Source organism: Zootoca vivipara, chromosome 13 (assembly GCF_963506605.1).
Source record: "Zootoca vivipara chromosome 13, rZooViv1.1, whole genome shotgun sequence".
Taxonomy (NCBI): domain Eukaryota; kingdom Metazoa; phylum Chordata; class Lepidosauria; order Squamata; family Lacertidae; genus Zootoca; species Zootoca vivipara.
The window spans coordinates 35,893,310-35,914,533 of NC_083288.1; the positions used below are offsets into that span (position 1 = coordinate 35,893,310).

Genomic DNA, 21,224 nt, shown 5'->3' on the forward strand with positions numbered 1-21,224 from the left:
GTGGAACTCTATATTAAGCTTTCCATTTCCTGCTTCAGATAGCAGGGGTTACATATGTTCTGCAGATTGTATACAAACACTAAGGTATGTTTTATTTTTGTATTTTTCTGTAATTTTTCAATGTTAAGGTATGGACTGTATAGACTTGTGTTCATGCTGGCCATTGGCCTTAATATAATGTATGACATAATTAATGATATATATTTATTTGAGCTATTTTTTGTAGTTAAAAAACTGAAGAAGACCAAACCGAAACAGTATGATTACCTTGGATCACTGTCTTGCATGTCGTTATAGTTTATAAAGATAAAAATAGATATATTTCACCTGTTGGAATTGGTTGACGTGTTGCCTCTTTTTTATTGGTATTTTGACTCAAGTCTGCAACACAGGGGTTGTTTCGTTAGCAGTAACAATATTGGCCTATAATTCTTAACATCCAAACCATCTGAATCTTGCTTGGGAATCAACCTTATGTATGCCTCTTTCCAAGTATTAGGGATCTTTCCTCCTCTCAAGATATTATTCATCACCTCCACCAAAACTGGTGCAAGTTGTCCGCTTAGAATTTTATAATATTTTGCCGAAAGCCCACCCGGTCCTGGGGCCTTGCCTTGTTTCATTCTTTTAATTGCACTTTGTATTTCCTGTATTGTTATTGATGCATTAATTTTTTTCCTTTTCTCTTCTGGAATTTGTCTCAATTTATGGTTTTCCAAATAGTCTTTTATCTTCTCCATATCTTCCTTTTCTTTTCTATACAGACTTTTATAAAAATTTCTGAAAGGCTTTCCTTATTTCCTTTGGATCTTCCGTCAATTCCTCTTCTATTTTAATTTTATTAATTACATTTTGATTTTGATGTTTCCTTAATTGCCAAGCTAGCAGTTTTCCGCTTTTATTTGCTGATTCAAAATTCCTTTGTCTCCTTTGTTTTATTTTCCATTCTATTTCCTGATTCACCAACATGGAAAACTGCGTCTGAAGCATTTTAATATTGTTCTTGATCTGCTGATTTTCTGGTTTCAAAATTAGTTTCCTTTCATTCTCCATGAGATGATTCAAGATTTCTTCTTTCTTTTTCTCTTTCTTTTTCTTCAGAAGCTGTTTTTCTGTATTAGAAAGCCTCTCAAAACAGCCTTACTTGCATCCCACACCATGTTTTTTAAAATCCCTTTTGATTTTTCTACTACAGTATCTTCTTGTCATCTAACAGGTCCTCGTTCATCCTCCATCTGAAAGACTTTTGTTCTTCGAAGCAACTTTCAGCCAAACAAATCTGTATGAGCTTTGCTCTGGTCCACAGTCAAAGTGTGTATGAAACAAGGGATGGGAAGGTGAGTCTGGCATATGTTTGGTTCATGATCTGCTCTACCTGCAAGAACAAATTTGTGTAGAAAAAATAAATTAATAATAATAATAATAATAATAAAATTTTATACCCCGCCTTTCCTGGTTTAGAAACCGGGCTCAGGACGGCTAACAACAAATATAAAACATTGATTAAAAACGACTTTAAAAAAGCATAAAATACAATATCAATGTTCTAATGTGTGTAACCACAAGCTGCCTGTAAGCAAATTTGAGGAAGTGATTTGTGTGCTTGTTGAGCTTCAGCTAATGCATAGGTGTCTGTCACAGTGGCCTGACTGGACTACTTCAGAGTAACGACTCCACACAGCTCTGCATTTTATCTTTTTATTGGTGCTGTGTATTTACAGTGCTAAAGGCAGTGCTATTTACAGAGATACATCTTATCCGTTTTCTTCAGTACCTCCGAATGGAGTTTGGCGCGTTCTTCTCCAACATAAAAGCTTGGGGAGACCCAGCCTCTTCCCCCGACGTTTCTTGCGCAATTCCGGAGTCGGTGGAATTGGCCTTCCCCCCTTGCTCCCCCCTTCCTGTCCCACCTTGGGCAATGGCTCTGCTACCTTGCCTGAGCCTCGGACACCACTTCCTGCTTCTCCACTTGAGTCGGAACTCTCCCTGCTTCCCCCAGCGCTCGGAGATGGGCTGGAACTCAAGATGGGAGGGACCTCCCGATATCCCTTGTCCCTCACAGTGTCCTTACAAGTTGTACTATGTTTTACATACAATGTTTCACACAGATCAGCAGGATGATGCTCCTCATATGCAAATCACATAAAATGAAGTGGTGCCGCTGACCTGTGTTTCAGAGGAGCATCTTGTTTTTCTGCTTACATTGTAAAAAAATTTTTTTGTTTACTTCAACTAGTCTACACAGAAATGTAATCAAGTCATTTAATTTTTTTTGGTAGCAAGTAAATTATAAGTGGTAAAATTCGGAATTTCTAAAAGTTTAAGAGACCAAGTTTCCTGCAAAAAGATTATATAATGAAGATCAAGAAAATTTATAAAATCAGAATCAGCTAATTTAAACAAAAGTCCGGCTACATTCCAAGACATATTTGAAAAGGTTTGGAGCATAGCTGCCAAGTTTTCCCTTTTCTCGCGAGGAAGCCTATTCAGCATAAGGGAAAATCCCTTAAAAAAAGGGATAACTTGGCAGCTATGGTTTGGAGAGATCTTTGATTAGGGGATACTGATGGTCAATCCGATAGGGGGAGCACATTTCCATTAGATTTGTTTACATCGCCAGAAGGATTATCTTTTGGGTCTTCAGCAATAATATCTGAGGACATATTCAGCTTCTCACATTAGAAGAGAATGGATTAATACAATTGGATACCCGCAAGTCCGTGCTAGGCACTTTATGTGAGGTACCCAGTTTGGACTCATTAAGTTCTCTCATTTTATCCCAGGCTAATGAAGTAGCTATATTTGCCTCGGAGGGAAGTTGTATGGAGGTTGAGGCTAGGGGAGAGCTTTTCACCTCCGGCTTGTTGGAGAGTGGATTCATCTCTGCATCTACCTGCCGGCACAGAGGGGCAGTTGGTTTTCCAACCCACAAATCTAGCTCGTGATGGTATAGACGAGGAGCAGATTTTGAGACACAGTCAGGCAAGTTTTGCTTAAGTGGCTCCATCTGATCTTCCATTAGGGTTATCAGACAAGAGCGCAAGGTGTCAAGTTTGTGGAGTATTTCGTTCTGGGCTTCTTGAGGGAGAGCTTGGTAGGAGTATAATGTTTTCAAAACTATCCAGGTCGTTTCCTTGATTTGTTGCATGCATAGGGTCATAGGAGTCCATCTTTTGGTGTTCTTTGATAGTCAAGTTGGTCAGGTGATTAGAGTTTCCATCTGAAGGATTTATATCAATTAGGGCAGGTTGGTCAATCTTATATTGTGGGATTTTTAAAGAAGTTGCAAGATAGGGAAAAAGAGGTGTTGGAGATGCCTCATTTTTGAAATATCTTGATATTCTTATCTTCAGGCGGTCTCTGCATTTGTACACTGTTTTTGCCAATCTCTGGTCTCGCAATGAGGCCACCACCCTAGCATGAAAGCCATCAAAATATAAATATTCGACGTGAGCTAGGTCAGTAGGATTGATAAGAATACCTGGTATATATGCCTTTAAAAGGTTCCATAGGTGGGCTTTACGTTCCTCTTGTGATAGAAATCCTGGAGGCTTAGGGTATCTTGATAAAAACAAGCTTGTCTTGAGACAAAACCAAATTCCAGTTATTATCTGACGGAATTTTCTTCTTGTAGAGTTTGGGTTTGTCTGCAGATAAGACGTAGGCCCATGGATCTTGGATCAGGGGATCTTGCTTAGGATTTGGTGTATGTAGAGACACTGGGGAGTCCGAGAGTTCCAATGCATGGTCTGAGCAAGAGTTTAAGGTATTCCTTTGCTTGTGCAGCTTGGGTGGCTTCTTCACTGGAGATATCTATCTCAGAGTTCACTCTATTTGAAGGGCTCTCAAGAAGTTTAAATAGCTTTTTAAAATCCATTTTTTAATATTTCATTGCCTTAGCGTTTTTAACATTTTTGCTCTTCTTTACATTAGTGAATCTCCTTTTATGGACATTAGCCCTGCAGCTTCTTTTTGTCTTCTTTAGTAGTTTATTTTTGCAAAAGGGGGGCGGGGGTTTATTATTACTTAAGGGTTCTGTGATAACACTGCCATATTTTTCCCAGAAAGTTTTACAGGTATCTGTCACAATAGTAAGAATTTTAGTACAAATACTGAGAAAGGATTTTATGTGTTCAGTGTCCTCGGTTAAAAGCACAAGCCACTTAATAATTGATAGATCTTCTTCATTTGCCTCAATGAGTTGAGGATTAGGACCTTTAGTTGTTCTAACACTTCCCGAGGACAGTTCCAAGATTTGCTTTAACATTAATTCCTCGATTTTTTGGACTTGGAGTAATTCATGGGGTGTTCGGGATTTAGGACTCACTTTCGGAGGTGACTCAGCAGTTGTAACAATTACCTTTGTCCCCTTGGTGTAACTTCCCTCTGCACAATCTTCTCTCTGCAAAGGAGGTAGAAGGCTTGGCGAGGGAGGAGATAGAGTCTGGGTTCTGCCGTTTCTTTGTCACCCCCCACTTTGCCCTTGCTTAGATAGCAAGAAGTTATTTTTGTTTGCACTTTCTTGGAAGTAGGTGAAGACCTTGAGGTTTTACAGCCACTCTGGGTCGATACCATTATTTTGCTTAGAGTTAAAAAAGTCTCATTGCAATTCCTTAGCCGAGATGATAATGGTAGGGAGTGCAAACAAGCATAGATAAAATAAAAGCAGCCACAAGATATGAGGCTTTCTTCTTAAATTAACGCTGAAGGCCCTGGCGCTCCTCTGACTTGTATCCAAATGAGAATCAATAGTTTAAAACAACTTTCTTAGACTTTGACTCCTTTAAAACATTTAGGTTTAGGTAGGATGCATTAGGCTAAAAACTAAGCTAAAAAGTTAAAAAATGCGTCAATTTAAAACAGTATGAATCAAAGTAGAACAAACCAGGAAGGTGCGGCAGTCGGCTGTTTCTCCTCGCCTGGCTAGAGACTCATCAGGCAAGCTCCATGTTGATTTTTTCAAAGGCAAGTAATGACATATTTTTAAGGTATCTCTCCTGATATGCATACCACATAAAATGATGTGGTGCCGCTGACCTGTGTTTCAGAGGATTATCTTGTTTATTGATTACATTGTAATTTTTTGTATATTTCAACAAGTCTAGGCAGAAATGCAATCGAGTCATTTGAATTTAGTTAATTAGTTAAAAGCAGAAGAGCAAGTGGACTGGTGTAGTGGTTGTTCTTTCTGAGTAACACCATGCATTTGCTCCTGTATCCCGTTGCCGCTGCTCAGCAGCCTTATCAGGGCCCTCACTTACATCTTGCCAAACAGGTGGGTCATGATCTACCCTCTGTGGCCACTGCACTAGACTATCAAAAGCAGAGGAGATGGATGCTCCCTTTCGTCAGGTCCCTGTCTCTGGCTTCTGGAGATTTCACTAGATATATTCCATGCATTGTAAAACTTCGGTCTCCAAAACCACGAGCTTAAGACTTGAGCTATTTTTCAAAACAAAATGGGTGTTTCCCAGAATTCAGAATTCCTCAGCCGTCACCACTTTGCAAGCTTGTGCGGAATTACAGAAGACTCAAAGCGCTGTATTAAGGCCATGGACACCTTAAGGGACGATTCTAAGCAATTTCAGAAATCCTGCACTTACCGTAGTTAGTAGGATGCACTACTTTAGCAGGTGGACTTTTATTATTATTGTTGCTTCAAGTGCAGGCAGAAAACAAGTGGCCAGAAAGCCTCTTAAATCTGATGCATGTATCTGGTGTGTAAAATGGCCATTTATGATTGCTAAATTATGATCTGCAAAGATTTCTGCATGGGTTTTTATGACAGGTCTGCAGAAAAGCAGTAACCTCCTTGCAAAAATATGGTTAGCACATCAGACTTTTGGTATCTATGGCTCTTCCTTATTCTATTATTATTATAATTATTATTTTAAGTTTAACCATTTCTTAAAAGACTGGAGTAAATACTTAATTTATTTTTAAAAATAATTGTAAACAGTTAAAATCATTGGCAGGGATGTAATGAGGTAATGTGGAATTAAGTATGGTAACTATAGGTATTTAATAGATGGATATAGGCTGTTCCTTTTAATTACTCAGGCAGGGCACGTCCCACAGGAGGTGGGGTGCAATGCTACAGGGAGGCAGATAAAACGACACGTACTTTTTCTCGAGTCCTGCCCACATTTCTCAGAACACCCCTTGGGACTGGATCCAACTTAAAGCTCCAGCTTAATTCTTCCCTGAGTCCAGGATTGCCTTTAGACAGCTCGGTGGTCAGATAACTCCATACCCTCCAACATTTCTCCAATAAAAATAGGGACGTCCTACCAGGAGGGGTGCAATGCTACAAGGGGGCAGATAAAACCCGATGTACTTTTTTCTGGAGTCCTGCCCACATTTCTCAGAACACCTCTGGAGACAAGCTGGAACTTCAAGCACCAAGTTCACTTTTCCCTGTGACCAGGTGAGAAGCAGTGCTGGGGGATCTCTTTGCTGACTCTGTTTGTGTGTGTCTCTGTGTGTGTGCATGAGAAAGGGGAAGCAAAACACATGCACGAAGCAAGACTAGGTGGTGGAGAGATGGAACAGTGGAGGGAATGGAGAAGCAAAGGTTACTCACCTCTCCCCACCATGAGCAACACAACATGGGAAAGGTGGATTCTTTGCTGGGAACTGAATGGACCGGTAGAATAGAACCTGATATCAAGGTGCTATGAAGCAAATGAACTTTTGTGGATTAGTCAGCAGTTCCCAAGGAAACAGAGAGGATCTCTTCATTTATTTCCAGGAGCTGCCAACATCACAAAAGTAGAAATGACCATTATGGACAAAGAAACAGGGGAAATGATTGCTCACGGAACAATGACAGTGTTACAATCTGGGATAATCATAAAGGGTATCTGGCTCCTTATAAATCTCCTGTTGCTTCAGTGACCAAAGAAGAGGACTTTAACTTCTAGGAAATTTTGACTCCTGGCAATTTTACTGTGTTGCCATATACCTGAATGTGGTCAAAAGTGGCAGAATACTATCTTAAGAACAAAGAAGTGAGGAGACAGGAGGCCTCCCTTCTTGACACTTGCAGTTAAGAATGTCTTTGGTTATGCAAATACATTAGAAAACTTAGGCAGGAATTTAATTTCAATGCTAATTTCAAGTAATTAGCAACAATTAATTTAGATCCAAAAAACAAGGTTAGATAACATATGTGCAGGGCCGTCTTAAGCATATCTGCCGCCCTGGCGCCGTGGTGCGAACTATCCCTCCGGCATGTATAGCATAAAGGGTCACAGTGACATCTAAGTCAGGACTGACGTACGACTGACGTATTATTATTTATTATTATTAAACATTTTAAATTGGTTTTACAAGATTTTTTACATTTTAACTTTAACCATTTCTTAAAAGACTGGAGTAAATTCTTAATTTATTTAAAGGGTCATTGTAAACCGTTAACATCATTGGCAGGGATGTAATGACACTAGAAATGTAGAATTAAGTATGGTAACTACAGGTATTTAATAGATGGATAAAGGCTGTTTCTTATTCTTACTCAGGCAGGGCATGTCGCATAGGAGGGGTGCAATGCTACATGGAGGCAGATAAAACAAGATTCGCTTTTTTCTGGAGTCCTGCCCACATTTCTCAGAACACCCCTGGAGCCTGGCTGCAACTTAGAACTCCAGGTTAATTCTTGCCTGCGACCAGGTGAGAAGCAGTGCTGGGAGATCTATTTGCTTACTATGTGTGTGTGTGTGTGCGCGCGCATGAGAGGGAAGAGGCAAAACACATGCAAGAAGCAAGACTAGGTGGTGGAGAGATGGAACAGTGGAGGGATTGGAGAAGCAAAGGTTAATCACCTCTCCCTACCATGAGCAACAGAACATGGGAAAAGTGGATGCTTTGCTGGGAACTGAATGGACCGGTAGAATAGAACCTGATATCAAGGTGCTATGGAGCAAATAACTTCATATGGAGAAAGAAAAAGAAAGAGGGGAAATGATTGTTCACGGAAGAATGACAGTGTTACAACCTGGGATAATCATAAAGGGTATCTGGCTCCTTATAAATCTCCCATTGCTTCAGAGACCAAAGAAGAGGACTTTAACTTAGATCAGTGATGGTGAACCTATGACACGCGTGTCAGACGTGACACGCAGAGCCCTCACTGCTGGCACGCGCCCCATCGGCCCATTCACACTGTTGTTGTTGTTGATTCCCTCCCCCCATTTGTTCTCCTGCTCCTCCTACAGCTTGTCTCCACTATAGCTTGTCTCTGCTACAGCTTGTCTCCACTGTTAAAACCAGGATCCTTTTTTGTTGTTGCTGCTGGTAGCCAGAGATTGGTTTTTTAACCCTTTCTGTGCTGTTTTTTTCTGGTGCTTTGGCAGACTATGATTTGGTGTAACAGCGTTTGTTTTTTAACCTGTTCTGTGCTGGGTTTTTTGGCACTTTGGCAGACTATGTCGGTGCTGCGTGTTAGTTCCAGCGAAGGTATTATTTGTCATTTATTTCTGTTCTCTTCCCCCCCCCCCAAAAAAAACCTTCAAAACTTTGGTCAGCAGTTCCCCCCAAAAAGCTCAACAACTCTGGGCACTTTGTGATAAATAAGGGGTTTTTGGTTTGGTTTGGTTAAATAATGTAGTTATATATTACAATTATACATTTTTGTTATTTAAACTATAAATATCGCAAAATTATGTTTTTTCCCTCGAAGTGACACACCACCTGAGTTATTTGGCAAATTTTGACACACCAAGCTCAAAAGGTTGCCCATCACTGACTTAGATGGACATCTAGGAAATTTTGACTCCTGGGAATTGAACTGTTTTGCTATATACCTGAATGTAGTCAAAAGTGGCAGAATACTATCTTAAGAACAAAGAAGTGAGAAGACAGGAGCCTCCCTTCTTGGCCTTTACAGCTAAGAATGTCTTTGGTTATGCAAATACATTAAAAAAAAATTGGACGGAAAGTCTAATTTCAAGTAATCAGCAACAATTAATTTAGAGACAAAGTTGAAGTAAAAATGCACAAATTTCCACAAACAAGATTAGACTAGATAATAAGTGAAGAAATGGGAGAAGGATTTGCATAGTGCAAAGGCTGGCTTTACTTTAAGTATCCTTCTAGGCATTTGTGTAGTGGCTTTCAAGCTTATAAATTCAAAATGGAACTTGATACACATTATGGACATGTATAGCATAAAAAAGGGTCACATTGCCATCTAAGTCACGACTGACGTACAAAAGTGGTTCTGCATGTTGATCTTACCTGTCTTTTCACCCCACATTGCTCTTCTTTTAGGTGTTCCTATTGTACACTTATGGATCTCCCCCAAAGATGTTCCTTCAGCCAACCTGCCCTCGTATTCTTCCTTTACTTCTTTGGCCTCCTGTCCTTCTCTACATTCTTGTACTTGTGTGAAAAAATGCCATACCAGCAGTGGAGGAATGCTTCAAGTGGTATATGGACAGTGAACTCCATTGGCCGTTTGGGAAACCAGATGGGGGAATATGCCACCCTCTATGCCTTAGCCAAGATGAATGGACATCAAGCCTACATCTATCCCGCCATGCACCAGTACCTCTCACCAATATTCAAGATCACCTTGCCTGTGATCAATGGTGATTTGGCTGACGAAATCCGCTGGAATAAAATTGGTCTACACGATTGGATGTCAGAGGATTATAAACATATCAAAGGCAAGTACGTCCGGCTGACGGGCTACCCGTGTTCTTACACCTTTTATCACCATATCCGCCAAGAGATACTTCAGCAGTTCTCCTTCCATGACCACATCAAGGAAGAAACCAATCAATATCTTCAGGAGCTACGGGGGCAGCGCCAGGAGGTGACATATGTTGGCGTGCATGTCCGCAGAGGGGATTATGTCTATGTGATGTCCAAGATCTGGAAAGGTGTGGTGGCTGACAGGGGCTATTTGGAGAAAGCCATGAACTATTTTAGAGAGAAGTACCCCAATCCCATCTTTGTGGTGACCAGCAATGGGATGAAGTGGTGCAAGAAAAACATTAATGCCTCCAGGGGGGATGTTTATTTTTCTGGGGATGGGCGGGAGTCCTCTCCAGGGAGGGATTTTGCTCTCCTTGCTCATTGCAACCACACAATAATGACAATTGGCACTTTTGGCTTCTGGGCCGGCTACCTGGCTGGTGGGGAGACCGTCTACTTGGCCAACTACACCCTCCCAGACTCTCCCTTCCTTAAGCACTTCAAGTCCTCGGCAGCGTTTTTGCCCGAATGGATTGGAATCCCAGCGGACCTTTCCCCTCTGCTGTCCAAGAAACCAGCCAAGTCCAGAAGCCAGAAGCTTGAGCAGACAGTTGTTGAATCATGTCTAATGTTACTGTTGGAGGGACTTGTCTGGACACTGATTCCACAAAGCATGTATGTGAGAGTGGTCACCCGCACTCCGGACAGTGGGCTCAAAGACCTAGCTTTGTCAAACACATTGATTCCACCTCTTTTAGACCTCACTTTGCAGTATGGTGAAGAGGTTGGGACATAACCATTTCGAAGCCCTTACACAACCAAGCCCTTAGCAGCAATATGTACACAGGCATTATTTCCCCCCTCCCTGGTTTCATTGTAGAACTTTTTCTTGCCCCCCTATTCCAGATGTAGATCTTCACTTTACCCCTTCTTCCCAGGCACCATTTTGTGGTTCATCTCAGGTGCCAAAATGTCTTGGGCCAGCTGCTCTGATTGCCCAAACCTTTACCTACCACAGATGTATGGTCACTAAGTTATAAGAAAACCAGTAGCTATTACTAATAATTGGCTCTCTAATAATAGGCTTTGGAAGGAATAAGAGCAGTAAAACTTTCCATACAAAGCAAGGAAGGTGTTTTGCTTTGGTCTCTAGGCTGGTCAATCATAAATAATGCTCTTGGAGAGGCCTACCTCCAGCACTCCCGACTGCTGCCTTGCTTCTTAGTGCCCCCTAGGTAATCCCATTGCTTCCCCACTTTGGGAAATACAGAGTAGTATAAGGTACTACCTCCTGTCAAATTCTTAACCCCCACCTCTGAGTTTGATTGAAGACATCACAGGATATCATGCCTTGGGAGTTTCAAGGCTATCACACTCGGGATCATGTGACCATCCTATGATGATTTTAGGTCACCGTGGACCAATAGGCAGAGGTATTTAACCACCTAGCACATCAGCGAAAGAGGAAAGTGGACATGAATCAAAATGGGATGTCAGATGCGACCACTCCAGGATGACAGAAGCAGTGGTGGAGCTTCATGCTCCAGCACCGGGGGGCAGAGCAGGCGGGCATGGGGCTGGTGCGTGTCTCGGGGGCATGGTGCACCACCCACAGGGGCGTGGTGTGCATCCTGGGGGCGTGGAATGCTGCCTACGGGGGCGTGGCGCCCAGCGCAGGTAGGAGGCAGCTGCGATGACACCCACCGGGATCGTGCTGCCAGGGCCGATGTGCTCCCCCTGCACTCCTCTTCCTCCCCCAGTGGACAGTAGGTCATCATGGATCAAGAACATGAGGTTTGGAAAGCCCTAGCCAGTCAGGAGAGGGGGAATCTGGACATGCTGCAGACTGGCTTTTTTTTTTTTTGCACATAGCCACAAGCTACCAGTAAGGAAAACAAGTGATAGACAAGTTGATTATAAAAGGGCAAACGTTTTTAGAAACTTGTAGAAGTCTCCTTGCAACCTTTGTAATTTTCCAGTGTATTTGAGGAAGTGATTTGTCTGCTTGTTGAGTGTCAACTAATTATACATGTCCTTACAAGTTGTACCATGTTTCGCACACTGTACCATGATTTCGCACACCCTACAGGTGAGCAGGATGACTCTCCTGATATGCATATCACATAAAATGAAGTGGTGCCGCAGACCTGTGTTTCAGAGGATTATCTTGTTTATTGATTACATTGTAATTTTTGTATATTTCAACAAGTCTAGGCAGAAATGCAATCGAGTCATTTGAATTTAGTTAATTAGTTAAAAGCAGAAGAGCAAGTGGACTGGTGCAGTAGTTGTTCTTTCTGAGTAACCATGCATTTGCTCCTGTATCCCGTTGCCGCTGCTTAGCAGCCTTATCAGGGCCCTCACTTACATCTTGCCAAACAGGTGGGTCATGATCTACCCTCTGTGGCCACTGCACTAGACTATCAAAAGTAGAGGAGATGGATGCTATTTTTCAAAACAAAAATTCTGGGTGTTTGAATTCTGGGTGTTTCCCAGAATTCAGAATTCCTCAGCCATCACAACATTCTAAGCTTGCACGGAATTACAGAAGACTCAAAGCACTGTATTACGGCCATGGGCACCATAAGGGACAAATCTAATTAGAGAAATTCTACATTCAGTTAGTAAGATGCACTGCTTTAGCAGGTGAACTTTTATTATTATTGTTGTTGTTGTTGTTGTTGCTTCAAGTGCAGGCAGAAAACAAGTGGCCAGAAAACCTCAGACAGTTCTTACATCTGATGCATGTATCTGGTGTGGAAATTGGCCAAGAAACCTGCCCAAATCCAGAAGCCAGAGGCTTGAGCAGATAATTGCTGATTCAGCAATTAGATACTGCTGGAAGGACTTGTCTGGGCACTGATTCCATGTCAGCATACAATTGGAGCCCACAAAGGAGCATATTTTTTAATGATGTGACTATTTAGCCTGGACTATGTTAGCATACATTTTCTGATGTCTTCTCAAATGGAGGTGGGTCCTTAGGAGCACTGTTTGGGTGAATGAGGTTGCGTCTCATCTTAAAGCACAGAACCAGGGAGTACCTGGTTCCTGCCTCACCTTAAACCTCCAAGATTTACTTCTCCAGAAAAATCTGTTTTCTCCAAGAGCACTTTGATCTAAATATTATGTGATTACTGAATATTATTAAACTTGTGCAGACTAGCTAGGTAAACCACTAACAGAGCACCTAAATGAATGGGCAGTTGGGAAAGAGATTTTAATACTCAAAAAAGTAAAGGAAAACTACAAAAGTAAGCTCGTTGTTGACTGTATATTATAAAATATTAACATCTATTCTTACCAAATAAAGTCATTTTAACAATATAGAATAATACCAAGCAGGTTTCATAAAAAGTAGAGTACTAAATATGAACATGAGACAATCAATCAGTGTTTTTAAGAATATTAAGGACCCAGGGGACATGTCTTCCAGAAATCAAAGGGACAATCAGGTGAAAGCTCTTGTTTAGAAGTCTGGTGTGTAAACAGCAGGCAAAAGAAAAGGCATTTAATACATACGAATAAAATGAGGACATGATGGAAAAACATAGACACCAGCAGGAGCAGGGCCAGATTTAGCTTTGACGAGGCCCTAAGCTACTGCAGGTAATGGGTCCCTTTATATGTCCAGCTGTCCTTTGTCAACAACAAATTGCCACTGTTTTTTGTGTTGAATATATGCTATATGATAATTTATGGACCTAATAGGTATCTAAAGCCATTTGCACATAACAAAATACAGCGGTACCTCAATTTACGGATTTAATCCGTTCCGAACGGAGCTTCGTAAGTCGAAATATTCATAAGTCGAAGCCAAGGGGGGGGGGGAAATAAACAAATCGTAAGTCGAAATCGCATCCAAAATGGCGGACGGAACTCTGTTTGTAACTCGAAACATTCGTACATCGAGTCATTCGTAAGTCGAGGTACCACTGTATGTATTTTATCAAAGTAATTGTTGAACTGAAATACAATTAAGAAGAAGTACAGTGGTGCCTCACTAGACGAATTTAATTCGTTCCACGGGTCTATTCTTATAACGAAAAATTTGTCTAGCGAATCCCATAGGAATGCATTGAATATTTTTTTAAAAAAAATTGCCCATAGGAACGCATTAATTGAATTTCAATGCATTCCTTTTTTTTTTTTAGGTTTAAAATAGACTTTATTTCTCATCTTTTTTTAAAAAATCACAACAAATCCATAAACAAAAAGGAAAATACAAACTCATAAACAAACAAAACAAACAAACAACAATTCGTATAATTTACAATCCTTCAATGAAATCATCCATACACTCCAATTAAAATTTCTTTTTTTTTAAAGAGATTTTTATTAATTTTTCAAACAAGAAATACACAAACAAGACATATAATATAACACTGTCCCTTCATTTTCCCTCCACCCACCGGTCCACTTCTGCCACCAGTAGGGCCCGTGTGCTTTAGGAAACAAAGGGGTCCAATTGTGAGTTGAGTTCTGCTTCCCCCCTCCCTCCTCCCTCCATATCCCCCCCCTGCCACTGAGAGAACAGGGAGGAAGGAGTTATGGGGATCTGCATCCCCCAACTCTTTCATAATCATATTAATAAACCTAGAAAAAAAGAGAAAGAAAGAAAGGAAAGAAGGGGAAAAAAACAAAAAGAAAAAGAAAATTGGGAAGAGTTCAAACTTCCCAGTTCTTATTATTTTGACATCTTAATTGCGACTCCCTCGGTTGTCTTCCTCATGGTTTTCCTTGCAAATTCTAATTACTTGTGGCGAATTTTCCAACTCAGCTTCAAATCTTAATCTTATAATATTAACTCAATCCTCCTCCTTTTTCATGCTGCCCTCCCACAGGTCCCCTCCTGCCACAAGAGGTGCCTGCAGGGTACAGCACTTCCAAGGTTCCATTTCCTCCTCACCCCTCTGGGCACCCCCTGCCACTGAGTGCCTCAGAGTAAGGAGAGGGGGGCAGGCAGCTTTCTGCCTAAACACCTCACTTAACCTGCAATAATTTACAGTAACTTAAAACTTCTTTCCAAGCCATTCTTATACTCCCTTAAGGAAACATAACACTTTTTTCCCTTTCTTTTTTACATTCCATCTTCTCTCCCTAAGTCTTTTCCCCCCCAATTGGTTCAGCATTTCCATTGTCATGCCAAGATTTCGAAGACCGTCTTTCAGAAACCAAAACAATACCTTTTAACTAAAGTTTTTACCCCACACCCATTCTTTCCCAAGTCCATCTCCAGGCCTTTGCCCCCCCCTGCCCCTGTCCTTCCCATCCCTCAAACACCCCACTCCACATTTTAACCCCTCCAGGATCTTCAAATCCATTAAACTTTAAGTCCCTTAGTCTCTCATCTTCTTGTTCTGGTTGTTTTTCTTCCTTTTGGAAGTCATATTTTGCTTCATCCCAAACAAAATTGTCACAGTCCAAGTCCTCTTCCGATTGTTTCTCCTCACACACAGTCTCAGAATCAGCAGTCTCCAAATTTAAATTTAAATTATCCTCTAAGTCCTGGACTTGGACTTCAATCTCAACTGGTGGTAAGTTGGGATGATGCCATTCCTTGTAGAAATCTTCCCATGACAGCAAGTAGTTCAGTACAGTCTCCTGGAAGGCTCGAGACAGCTTTGTTTTCATACCTCTCGTAACCGCAGATAAACAGGGGGTAGGGAACAATGGGTACTGGAAAATTCCTCTCTCAGACGATCGACTCCATTTTGGCTGTTCTTTTTCTTGATTCTTAACTCAGTCCCAAATCCATTCTTACTTCCAATTTAAATAGTTCTTTCACTTTTACCAACAATTTTTCCTGTTCACAGCAATACAATCAATCCACCCGGTCTTTTGACAGTTTGACAGCTTTTGACAGCTGTCAAAACACTCTTCCCCTTAATGCCGCTGTACCTCAAGGGGTGCCGGACTCGGGGGCTGAGATGGTTCCAAAAAGTCTTTTTTCCCTCTCGGGACCACAGTTTCAAATTCTTTCGTTATTCAGCTTTGGATTTTTTTTTTCCAAACGCCTCCCAGTTTCCCATTAGGAAGAGACCGGCTTCCGTTTCTTTAAGTCTCTCCTATTTTCCAATCAGCAAATTTAGGATCCCGATCAAAGTTCCACTTACTTCTTTAGAAATCTTTAGTATCAAATCGGAAGAATCCGCCGCTTGCCGGGTCAGGACTCGGAGCTTCGCTTCCCGGAGGTAAGATGTGGCCCAAAATGGCTCCCGCGGTTCAACCCCACCGGCTCACGATCGCTCTATTGAGCTCTCGGGCGGCGGGGGATCCGCCAAACGGAGCAGCCGCTGGACGCCTAAGTCATCGGAACTCTCGATCCGATGCTTTTACGGGGAGTCCGCTCGCTCTGCGGACTTCCCCCCCCTCCGAGAAGCCAGGGACCTCGGCACGCGAAGTCCCTGCGTCCTTCTCACCGCTGCGACGAACCGGAAGTCCCACTCCAATTAAAATTTCTTCCCAACCCTTTATATATCGCTTTCCTTGTAATCTTCTTAGTACTTGCATTACCCTTTTATTAACCGATAAATATCTCTAACTTCCTTTAACTTTACAATTATCCATGTAAATATAGATCTAACTATAACTATATCCCCATGTAACTCTAATCCCAACAAATCGCAAGCTCAGTTTTAATTCCCTTATTCCTAAAATACACTTCTACACATTCCCATTCCATTAAAGATTTTCCTTTAGATATATTTCTAATTATTGCTGTCATCCTTGCTAAGTTAATGAATTCTATTAATTTCAACTGCCACTCTTGAACCGTGGGTACCTCCTCTTTCTTCCATTTTTGGCCAATTAGAAGTCTTGCCGCTGCGCTTGCATAGAGGAAAACATTTTTCTTGTTTTCTGGAATATTCTCGGGTATCAGACTTAATAAGAAATACTCTGGTTTCTTTCTGAAGGTGATTCTTACCAATTTTTTCATCTCCTCGTATATATCTCTCCAAAATTTATTAATTTTATGACATCCCCACCAGCAGTGGAAATAATCCCCTACCTCCTTACTACACTTCCAACACATCTTTGATTCATTTTTATAAAATTTCGCTAATTTATTCGGGGTCAAATGCCACCTGTACATTAATTTCATCATATTTTCTTTAATACCCGCACTGGCCGTGAATTTCATTGTTTTTTTCCATAATGTATCCCATTGTGATTTGAGAATTGGCCTTCCCAAATCCTGGGCCCATCTAATCATTACGCATTTCGTATCTTCGTCTTTTAATTCCCATTCTAACAAATATTTGTACATTTTAGATAGAGGTTTTATATTATTGTCAATTATAATTTCTTGCAATTTTGATTTCTCTTTTTTAAATCCTAATTCTTTATGCTCCTTAAATAAACTCTTAATTTGACAATATTGAAGCCAGCTGGCGCAAGATGTTTTGATTTCTTCATATGATTTTAAAGTTAATTCCTCACCTTCTTTTTTTATTAAATCTTGATAAGTCAGCCACCTCTCATTTTTACCCCTTCCTCCCATCGCGGTCATCTCTAATGGGGAGGCCCACCATGGTGTTTGGGGTTCAATCAGATTCTTGAATTCCTTCCAAATTCCAAAAATTGATTTCTTTATCACATGGTCGGAGAAATGTTTAGAATTCCCTTTATTCTCTGATAAGAGGTAGGCATGCCACCCCATTGTATTCCTAAATCCCTCTATTTCTAGGAGCTCTTTGTCCTCCAGAGAAATCCACTCTTTGAGCCAACATAGACAAGCTGACGCGTAATAAATCCTTAGATCGGGGACTCCCCATCCACCTCTCTCCTTAACGTCTGTCAATAATTTATATTGAATTCTTGCTTTTTTTCCCAGCCAGATAAAATTGCTCAGATCTTTCCTCCAGTTGTCAAAAATTTCCTTCTTCCCAATCACCGGTAGCATTTGAAATAGAAATAAAATTCTCGGCAATATTGCCATTTTAATAGCGGCTATCCTACCTGAAAATGTCAAATTTAACCCCTTCCATCTTTCTATATCTTTCTTAACTTCTTTCCATAATTTTATATAATTATTTTCGAACAATTCTATATTATTTGCCGTTATTACCACTCCCAAATATTTGATTTTTTTGACTATTTCCCATTCCATTAATCCCTCCAATTCAAATAATTCATTTTTTCTTATGTTTTTAATTATTACTTTGGTTTTCCCTTCATTAATTTTAAGTCCTGATATTTCTGTAAAGAGATTTAATGTTCTTTTTAATTTTATTATCGAATCCGCCGGATCCTCTAACATTATTATCATATCATCTGCGAAAGCCTTTATTTTGGAAGTGGTCCCTTTCACCTTTATGCCTTGTATTCCCTTATCCTTTTTAATATCTTCTAATAACCAATCTATTGATAAGATAAATAGTAACGGGGATAAGGGGCAGCCCTGTCGGGTCCCTTTTTTAATCTCAAATCTTTCCAATACCTCCCCGTTTAGAATCAATCTGGCATATTGTTTTTTATAGATTGCCCTAACTCCTTCCATGAATTTCCCATTAAATCCTTTAATTTCTAATACTTTTTCCATATATTCCCATGATAGATTATCAAATGCTTTCTCGATGTCTAGAAAGATAAAAGCTGCCTTCTTACCTGGGGCCCAATCTAAATATTCTATTAGGTCCAAAAGGATTCTTACATTTTTAACCATTTTTCTACCTGGCAGGAAGCCTTGTTGATCTTGTCCGATAAGTCTGTTTAGAATCTTTTTCAATCTATTAGCTAATATATTCGTAAAAATTTTGTAATCTACATTAAGCAAAGATATTGGTCTGAAGTTTCCTACTTGTTTGACCTGTTCCTCCCCCTTCGGGATTAAAGTTATATATGCGTCCCGCCATGATTCGGGGAATATTCCTCTCTCCATAATGCCATTTAATAATTTTTGAAAGGTTCCTCCCAATTCTTCCCGAAAAATTTTATAATGTCGGCTTGACAGCCCGTCCGTTCCTGGAGCTTTCCCTATTTTTAATTTTTGGATGGATTCATATATCTCTTGCATGGTCACCGGCCGTTCCAGCCATTCTTTTTCTTCTTTCGTGATTTGTTTTCAAATCACGAATTTCAATGCATTTCAATGCAAAACAAAACGAATTTCAATGCATTCCTATGGGAAACCGTGATTCGCTAGACGAATTTTTCGTAAAACGAATTTGTCTAGCGAGGCAACCTCCGCTAGAAAAATCCTTTCTTTAAGCGAAAATTTTGTCTTACGGGGCGTTTGTTAAGCGAGGCACCACTGTATATTAATAGTGAAATAATGATTAAATGATTTTTTATTCATATTTTTGTTGGGAGGGGCAAGAGAGTGGGGCTCTAAGCTATAGCTTGTTTAGCTTACATGTAAATCCGGCACTGAGCAGGAGTCAAATGGGACAATTAGGAGAACCTACAACCAGGATGTCTTTGACTATTTACATTTTCTTCCAGTTGTAGATCTGAAGGGTTAGGCAGGGAGCCGTCACATGAGGACATTTCTCTCTACACAAAGATTCTTAGTTTCTTCACATGGAATAAAATTGAGAAGAGGTGAGCAAAAACAGAAAGCCTTGGCATTATTTGCAAACAGAGCTGGTTCTTGGGATTTTGCTTGGAGCGTCCTTGCGTGCATGAGGACAGGGTCTTGGCCATTGAAATGGTTCAGTCAGGGCTACTTAAAGCTGCCCTCTCCTCCAGCTGTACACAGCCTCAGCCACGATCAGCACCAAGACAAGCAAGACCAAGCCAGACACTCCCAGGCAGATGTTGCCCTCGACAGATGCGTCCCCTGTAAAAGCTGGAGAAGGAAGACTCTGTCACTTATTCATTGCAAATCAAAAGATGAGGCTCCTGCAAGCTGCTCACATGTCACTCCTGCATTGTTTTGTTTTCCTCTATATGCCCACAAACTGGTGCAGGAAGTCACACCTGTTTTTTTTGGGGGGGGGGCTCTTCAGCTTCTTGTGCCTTGTTCTATCCCCTTTCTCTTACAAGCACACCAACACCATCTTGTCTTGGTAAGAATAACTTCTTTATTCCATCTTCATATGTTTACTTGAGATAGTGCAAACTCAACTGTACTGCTCCCTCTGGTAGCCTGAGAGAGAACACATACCTGGCTTGTCCTGTATAGTGCAGTTTTGAACCTACATAATCTTCTGAAATAACCTAATCAAAGGACCCAGAACATCCCTTTCTACTTATCCAAGATTCTGCAGGGAGTGGGGTATCCAAATGTCAGAGATTCGGGGAGATAGTGCCAGTTTTAGGGCGGGGTGGGCAGCTTCCCCTTTACAGGGCACCCAGCCAAGGGGGGCGTAAATTGGATAAGATTCATAATTGAGAAAATCCATTTGGGGGTGCCGAATCTTTGTCTCACATGGGGAGCCATATTAGTCTGCCTCTGATGAAGATCTCAGTTCAAACTCAAAAATAAAAAGGAAATTACTTTATAAATACCCCATCAATAATTATTAATGAAGTGAACAATAGAGAGACATTATATTTGCAGGCAGGGACGCGGGTGGTGTTGTGGGTTAAACCACAGAGCCTAGGGCTTGCCGGTCAGAAGGTCGGCGGTTTGAATCCCCGCGACGGAGTGAGCTCCTGTTGTTCGGTCCCAGCTCCTGCCAACCTAGCAGTTCGAAAGCACATCAAAGTGCAAGTAGATAAATAGGTACCGCTCCAGCGGGAAGGAAAACGGCGTTCACCAGAAGTGGCTTTGTCATGCTGGCCACATGACCTGTACACTGGCTCCCTTGGCCAATAACGCGAGATGAGCGCCACAACCCCAGAGTCGGTCACAACTGGACCTAATGGTCAGGGGTCCCTTTACCTTTACCTATATTTGCAGGCAGTATTTCCCATAAGGTATCAATTACAAGAACTAGCGGGCACTTGCAATTGACTTGTAAAGGACTGGGCATTTCACAAGCTACACGGTAAAGAAACATGTCCTGAGCATCTGGGACTTGCTGTTTTCAAAGGGATAATTTGAATTAGCCTGCCTGCAATGCCAATAGTGGTCTCATTCTGTGGGGCAGACCTGACTAGGGTCCACCACAGTCTTCAATCAGCTCTGCTCCTTGGGGATGAAAAGTGCTTATCCTATTTATGGTAAATGCAGAACTTTGCTTTTCTAGTGAAGAGTGAACATGTTCTTGGTTATTTCTCTCTGGAATATACTATATTGGCCTGAATATAAGCCTCACTCTCCACAAACACACACACACACCCATTCTGACCATGAAAAGTTAAAGTGTGGCTTAAATTTGCGACCTTACCAAAAATGGGCTTTTACGATCTCGCTGCTGAAACAGACATATGAATGGGTATAAGTACCTGCAGAATTTTAAGGTGGCTGCTTATTTTTGGGTATTGTCTCTCCCCCTCCCCTTGAATTTTAAAGGTGCTGCTTATATTCATGTGCGGCTTATATTTGGGCCAATACGGTACATCCAGTAGGAGCTATGTGGCCTTGCCACTTAGCAGAGAATTGCAGGTGCGGTTTGGGATAACTATTACTGCGA

General features: G+C 41.1%; 3 protein-coding genes across 3 annotated transcripts in view; 1 reads left to right on the forward strand and 2 right to left on the reverse strand.

Annotated features, from left to right (window-relative positions):
- The window catches only part of TNNT1 (troponin T1, slow skeletal type), a 119,563-nt gene that overhangs the window by 60,223 nt on the left and 38,116 nt on the right, over positions 1–21,224 (reverse strand). The window lies entirely within an intron of this gene.
- LOC118095495 (galactoside alpha-(1,2)-fucosyltransferase 2-like) lies at positions 9,290–10,495 on the forward strand. Its single transcript, XM_035136745.2, has one exon. It carries the CDS (start codon positions 9,290–9,292, stop codon positions 10,493–10,495), a length of 1,206 nt encoding a protein of 401 aa, XP_034992636.2.
- LOC118095496 (deleted in malignant brain tumors 1 protein-like) overlaps positions 18,832–21,224 on the reverse strand; it is a 49,785-nt gene continuing 47,392 nt past the window's right edge. Inside the window, exon 14 of the mRNA XM_060281244.1 lies at positions 18,832–19,492. Coding sequence (XP_060137227.1) covers positions 19,371–19,492 — 122 coding nt within the window. The 3' untranslated portion in view covers positions 18,832–19,370. The remainder of the gene's footprint in view (positions 19,493–21,224) is intronic.

What these genes read in the sequence shown, in the direction of transcription:
- LOC118095495 (XM_035136745.2), top strand. Translation starts at nt 9,290, where the DNA reads ATGGATCTCCCCCAAAGATGTTCCTTCAGCCAACCTGCCCTCGTATTC.